We start from the raw sequence: 7,500 nt of genomic DNA, 5'->3' as shown, positions 1-7,500 counted from the left end.
CAAACAAACAGAAAAAAGAAGCAAAAAAAAACACAAACACGCACACAGCACAATAAAAACAGCCTACTCTCTTTCCAAGGTTTAAACCCGAGTCCTTGAATAATATCGATCCCTGAACAAAAAGACTTAAATACACATACTTTCTTCAAATATAACCTGACCTCCACGCACTTAGATGTGTACCAAGTGCATAATACCCTTTAATAAGTTCTGCTTCCTCCTAAACACATTGATTAGCTAATGTTCTTAATTAATTCGGGTTGTCGTGCGGTCGAGTCGTTATATCGAAGTTAACGGGATATCCATGTTCGTCACGTTTTGCGATATAGTATTTACAGAAATGGTTGCAAATGCACGCTGATTCTATTTCCAACCGGATTCGCGCATATGCTGCAGTGTGACGTAATATTTTGTTGGTATTTTTGGTCATGTTTGCAATATGTTAATTTGGATTTTTTTATGGTGATGAGTTCGAAATCTATTATTATTATAGATATGTCATAATCGTATTTTTATTGGATGTGTTGATATTACACTTGAATAAGTACTCTTGTCCTATGAAATAGAAATGGAATAGGAGGAATATATACATGATACTGATAATAAAAATGTAAAAAGTTAATAACACTACTACTGCTGCTGATGATGATGATAATAATAACTATGATAATGATGATGTTGATAATGATGTAAGGGTGTTGATAATGATAATGATGAGGATAAGGAGGAAGATGATGACGATGGTGAGGATGATGACAACATGATCATGATAGTTATGATAATGAAGATAATCATAACAATTAATGAAAATAATGATTAATGATAAGAATGATAATAATGACAATAACAATAGCAATTATGATAATAATGATAATCATAATAATAATAGTAATAATGAAAATAATAATATCAACAATTATAATGAAAACAGTGATATTGATAACAGTAATAATGATAATTATAATGATAGAAGTAATAATGAAAAATAGTATTAATGATAATTATTATTATTATTAATAACAATATTAATGATAACGATAATTATAAGGATGATAATGATGATAATGATAATAATGATAATGATAAAGATAATAATAATAATGATAAGAATAATGATAATTATAGTAATAATGATAATAATGATAATAATAACAATAACAACAATAATAATAATAATAATAATGATAACAATGATAATGATAATGATAATAATGATAATGATAATAATGATAATGATACTACTACTACTAATAGTAATAATAATGATGATAATAATAATAATAATAATAATAATGATAATAATAATAATAATGATGAAAATAATAAATGTAGTATTGTAACAATGATGATAATGATAATGATAAAAATGGTGATAATGATAACAATAACATGAATGACAATGATGATATTGATTGTGATGATAATATGAAGAATAAGGATAAGAAAAGCAATGATAATGATAGTATTAATAACAATAGTAATACTGATTATAATAATAATGATAATAATGTTAATGGTATTGATAATGATGATGATAATAGTAATACGGATAAAAATTATAGCAATAATAGTAATAATATTGATAACAATAATAATAATAAAAGAAAAACAAAACAAATATCAACAAACAAAGATATGAAATTAGGAAAAAAATAGAATGGAACGTATGAAAAAGAAAGAAAGAAAGAAAGAAAAAGAAAGAAAGAAAGAAAAGAAACAAAACAGGCACAATCATTTTAATCGCTGTTGCCATCAGGAGCGCCATTAATATTCTTATCAGCCGAGTCACTGTCGATGATATGTTTAAAGCTACAATGAAAGCAATAATAATGCAATCATTAAAGTGAACGCATTGTCTGATATATTGCTCGGGTAATTAGCACGAATAGATTCAGTGATGATATTTGGAACAATAGAGAGATAATTGCGATAGATAATTTTTATGATAATGGGACGAAAGGAGGGCGAAGGAGAATGTGATGATTGGGAGATAATTTTAATCGTGGTGATGATAAAAATGACGGAAGGATATATGACGGTGGTGATGTAAAGGAGATAGAAAGAAAAGGTAAACACTGAAGTGAAAGGAAGGATGATGAAGAGGGGGATAGAAAGAATACTAAGATGAAAGGAGATAATATGTTTGATGAATGAGAGAACGAAAGGTAAAAAAAAAAAAATAAATAAATGCATACTTCCTATGAATGAGTGTTTCACCCTCATACTTTCATTATATAATGCTTACCACAACATCCACTTATAACCAGTAAGTAGAGTTTACCTCATGAATATTCTTTCAGCATATGTTGTAAGAACCACATACTACCACAACAACCACATACTACCACAACAACCACATACTACCACAACAACCACATACTACCACAACAACCACATTCTACATCGATACAAAACCACAACAGCTAAACATTTCCACACAAAAAAATAAATAAATAAATAAAAAATGAAAAAATATGATAGCAGTAGAAATAGATAAATAGATGAATATATAAAAAGAGGAAAATGATGATAGCAGTAGAAACGGATAAATAGATAAAAAAGAAAAATAAATTAACCGCAACCTCCATAATTTCCGTAAACAATACCACATCAAAACCACTGACTAACTACATCTCTACACCTTGCTTTCCTCTTTCCCTTCTACAGATTGCTGACCTTCTTGTACCTGCCGGTCTTCAACGCGTGGCTTCTGCTGTGCCCTTGGACTCTCTCTCACGACTGGCAGATGGGGTCACTGGCCCTCGTGACCTCGCCCTTTGACCTGAGGAACCTGGCGTCGGTCATACTATACGGCACTCTTGCCCTCACTCTCAGGGCGGGTTTGCTCATTAAGGTAAGTTGAGGAGTGTAGTTGTGTATGGATGGATGGATGGATAGGTAGATGGGTAGATAGGTAGATAGGTAGATAGATAGATAGATGGAGGGAGAGATAGATAGATAGGTAGGTAGATAGATAGATGGATAGATAGATGGATAGGTAGATTGATAGATAGATAGATGGATGGATAGATAGATTGATAGATAGGTAGATAGATAGATTCATGGATGGATAGATAGATAAATAGGTAGATTGATAGTTAGTTAGATAGATAGACAGGTGGAGGGATGGATTCATAGATTGACAGATAGATTGATAGATAGATGGAGAGATAGATATATAGATAGATTGATAGATAGATAGATAACGATAATAATAATATCCACTATCTGTCTATCTATCTATATAGTCCATCGTCATCCATAAAGACCTATCATATCTTTCCTTTATTCACCTTTCATTCCTTCGTTCTCATTATTCCTTCTCATTTTCTTCTTCTATCTCTTCTCTCCCTTCTTTCCTTTCATTCCTTCTCCTTTCCTTCTTCTATCTCCTTCTCTCTCCCTTCCTCCCTTCCCCCCCTTTTCCCTTCCCTCGACACTCTCCCCCCAAAACAAGTGTCCGTTTTGATCATTCCTTCTCTTTTCTTTCTTCTATCTCCTCTCTCCATTATTTCCTTTTCTTCCTTTTTCAATCTCCTTCTCTCTCTCCCCTTCTTTCCTTCCCCCACTTTTCCCTACTCTTAACACTTTCCCCCAAAACAAGTGTGCGTTCCCAGCCTTCCTTCTTCTCTCCTTCTTCTATCTCCTTTCTCCCCTTCTTTCCTTTCCTCCCTTCTCCTTCTCTCTCTCCCTTCTTCTTCTCCCTCCTTATCTTCCCCTCCTTTTCCCTTCCCTTGCCACTTTCCCCCAAAAAACAAGTGTGCGTTCCCAGCCTTTTTTCTCTTTTCTTTCTTCTATCTCCTCACTCCTTTCTTTCCTTTCTTTCCTCCCTTCTCCTTCTCTCTCTCCCTTCTTCTTCTCCCTCCTTTCCCAAAAACAAGTGTGTGTTCCCAGCCTTCTTTCTCTTTTCCTTCTTCTATCTCCTCTCTCCCTTCTTTCCTTCCCCCCTTCTCCTTTCCTTCTTTTATCTCCTTCTCTCTCTCCCTCCTTTCCTCCCCCCTTTTCCCCAAAACAAGTGTGCGTTCCCAGCCTTACTTCTCCTTTTCTTCTTCTATCTCCTTCGCTCTTCCTTCCTCCCTTTCCTCCCTTCTCCTTTCCTTCTTCTATCTCCTTCTCTCTCCCTCCCTTCCTTCCCCCCCCTTTACCCCAAAACAAGTGTGCGTTCCCAGCCTTCCTTCTTATTTCCTTCTTCTATCTCCTCTCTCCCTTCTTTCCTTTCCTCCCTTCTCCTTCTCTCTCTCCCTTTTTCTCTGTCCCTCCTTTCCTTCCCCCCCCTTTACCCCAAAACAAGTGTGCGTTCCCAGCCTTACTTCTCCTCTCCTTCTTCTATCTCCTTTCTCCCTTCTTTCCTTCCCTCTTCTCCTTTCCTTCTTCTATCTCCTTCTTTCTCTCCCCTTCTTTTCTTCCCCTCCTTTTCCCTTCCCTTGCCACTTTCCCCCAAAAAACAAGTGTGCGTTCCCATCATTCCTTGTCCTTTCTTCTTCTATCTCCTTCTCTCGCCTTCTTCCCTTTCCATCCTTCTTCTATCTCCTTCTATCTCCTTCTCTCCCTTCTTTCCTTTCCTCCCTTCTCCTTCTCTCTCTCCCTTCTTCTCTGTCCCTCCTTTCCTTCCCCCTTTTCCCCAAAACAAGTGTGCGTTCCCATAATTCCTTCTCCTCTCCTTCTTCTATCTCCTCTCTCCCTTCTTTCCTTCCCCCCCCTTCTCTCTCTTCCTTCTTCTCTCTCTCCCTCTCTTCCCTTTCCCCCCTTTTCCCTTCCCTTCCCCCCTTTCCCCCCAAAACAAGTGAGCGTTCCCAGCCTTCCACAGGACGAGAAGGGGGGGCGGGGGGGCGCAGTTGCCTCTCGCCTCGCAAGCTCTCTCTTCCCATTTGCATATTCCCAAGACCCGGTAACGCAATGCTGCAGTTCAGATAAAAAAGTGTTTGCTGCAATCTGTTTATCTGCTTGTTTACCTGCCTTTTGGGGGGTGGGGGGGGGGGGTGAGGGGGGGCTTGTGGTGGGGAGAGAGAGAGGAGAGAGAAGGGGGCGAGAGGGGACTTGTGGTGGGGAGTGAGTGGGATGTGGAGGATTGTGGAGGGGAGGGTGGGGTGAGGGGGGTCTTGTGGAGGGAGAGAGGGGGCGTGAAGGGGCTTGTGGTGGGGAGTGAGGGGGTGAGGGGTTGTGGTGGGGAGAGAGAGGGGTGAGGGGGGCTTGTGGTGGGGAGAGAGGGGGTGAGGGGGCTTGTGGTGGGGAGGGTGGGGCGTGGAGGGGGAGGGAGAGAGGGGTGAGGGGGCTTGTGGTGGTGAGAGAGAGGGGTGAGGGGGGATTGTGGTGGGGAGAGAGGGAGAGAGAGGTGTGTGGGGGGGTTGTAGTGGGGAGGGGTGGGGCGTGGAGGGAGGGAGAGAGGGGGGTGATGGGGCTTGTAGAGGGGAGAGAGAGGTGTGTGGGGGCTTGTGGTGGGAAGGGTGGGGTGAGGGGGTCTTGTGGTGGGGTGTGGGGGGTCTTGCGGTAGGGTGAGTGGGGTGTGGGTCTTGTGGTGGGGAAAGAGAGAGGTGTGGGGGATTGTGGTGGGGAGAGAGAGGTGTGTGGGGGGCTTGTGATGGGGAGAGAGGAGGAGGGAGGGGTAAGGGGTTGGTAAAATCTGTGGGGTTTTGGTGCTTACGGTTCGTTCGGGTTTTATGATGCACGTAAATGTAAAGTGTAGCGTGCTTTGCGCTTTTGGGTAGGTGTTCCTACACTTGTACGTACGAGCCTTCAGACACTCGCCTACATACTTACATATATACTTACACACACGCACACACACACCCACACATACGCACGCACACACGGACACGCACACGCATACGCACGTAAGCACGCACACACACTCACACACACACACGCACGCAAGCACGCACACGCACACACACTCACACACACACGCAAGCACGCACACACACAGACACACACACACACACACACACACACACATACACGCATACGCACGCAAGCACGCACACACGCACACACACACGCACACACATACACGCATACGCACGCAAGCACGCACACACGCACACACACACGCACACACACACGAGTTTTATCTTTTATCAGAAAACCACTGGTAATTCTTGACGTATTTACTGTCACCATTTCCATCACCCTTTTGCTTCCTCCTCCTTCCTCTTTCTTTCTTCTTCTTCTTCTTTCTTTTTTTCAAATATCATCATCATCATTCTTGTTTCTGCCACAATATCAGTTATATTTTCATTGATATCATTACTATCATCAATTCCTTATCCTTATCATTGTTATTATCATTATTATTATCATTACCATAATTATCAATACTATTATAATCATCATTTTTGTTATCATTATCATTAATATTATTATTGATATTGTTGTTTTCATTATAGTCATTATTATTATTATTATTATTATTATCATTATCATTATCATTATTATTAATATCATCATTATTATTATTATTATTATTATTATCATTGTTGTTATAATAATAATAATTATTATTATTATTATCATTATTAAGATCAATTCCATTATCATTTTTATTATCCTCCTCCTTTTATCATCAATATTACTCATTATGACATTCATCAACCAATTTCTATCTTCTATACACATGATAATGAAGAGATATTTGTTGTTGTCCAAGGCACCACACTTAATTACAAGGCCAATTTTCTCTATTGATATAATTATCGTCATTAAGCCTGATCACCATTTGTGTATAACCAATCAAATATGTCGTTTGTTCTTTGCCTTCTTCCATATTTCATTGTTATTTTCCTTCTTCCTTATTTCATTGGCATAGTGATTATAATATTTTTCATCTCTGATTGGCTACATTATCAAATAAATTCATATAATTAATCAAACGGTAATTATCCCATATCTTTGATAACTTATATCTATCACCCAATCGTCCCATCTCTATTAGTATCAATTATATAATCCATTTATCTATCAACATCAATCAATAAGAAACTAAAGGTCATTTTCTTTCTCTCTCTCCTTATCCACTCCCTCCCCCCTCCCCCTCCCCTTCCCTCTACCAACATCAATCATTAATAAACCAAACCTCGTTTTTTTTTCTCTCTCTCTCCTTATCCACTCCTTTCCCTCCCTTCCCCCTTTTCCTTCCCCCCTTTCCCTTCCCCCCACTTTCCCTTCCCCTCTCCCTTTCCCTTCCCCTCCCCCTCTCCCTCCCCTTTCCCTCCCCCCTCCCTCTCCCTCCCCCTTTCTTTTCCCCCTTCCCCTTTCCCTCCCTCCCTTCCCTTCCCCCCTTTCCCTTTTCCCTCCACCCCCCTCTCCCTCCCCCTTTCCTTCCCTTCCCCCTTTCCCTTCCCCCTTTAAATCCACCCTCCCCTCTCCCTTGCCCCCTCCCCCTCCACCCCTTTCCCTCCCCCTCCCACTTTCCCTTCCCTCCCCCTTTCCCTTCACCCCCTCCCCCTTTCCCTTCCCACCCTCCTCCTCCCCTCCCCCTTCCCTCCCCCTCCCCCTCTCCCACCC

At 40.2% G+C, this 7,500-nt stretch overlaps 1 protein-coding gene across 2 annotated transcripts in view; it reads left to right on the top strand.

Moving 5' to 3' along the window:
* The window catches only part of LOC113826921 (protein O-mannosyl-transferase TMTC1-like), a 455,906-nt gene that overhangs the window by 374,390 nt on the left and 74,016 nt on the right, over positions 1–7,500 (top strand). For both annotated transcript variants that reach the window (XM_070128360.1, XM_070128361.1), the window contains exon 8: positions 2,668–2,854. In XM_070128360.1, coding sequence (XP_069984461.1) covers positions 2,668–2,854 — 187 coding nt within the window. The remainder of the gene's footprint in view (positions 1–2,667; positions 2,855–7,500) is intronic.

The sequence above is a fragment of the Penaeus vannamei genome, chromosome 12 (genome assembly GCF_042767895.1).
Source record: "Penaeus vannamei isolate JL-2024 chromosome 12, ASM4276789v1, whole genome shotgun sequence".
Taxonomy (NCBI): Eukaryota; Metazoa; Arthropoda; class Malacostraca; order Decapoda; family Penaeidae; genus Penaeus; species Penaeus vannamei.
Note: the sequence above shows the minus strand (reverse complement) of the source record. Positions and strands in the feature narration are given on the sequence as shown.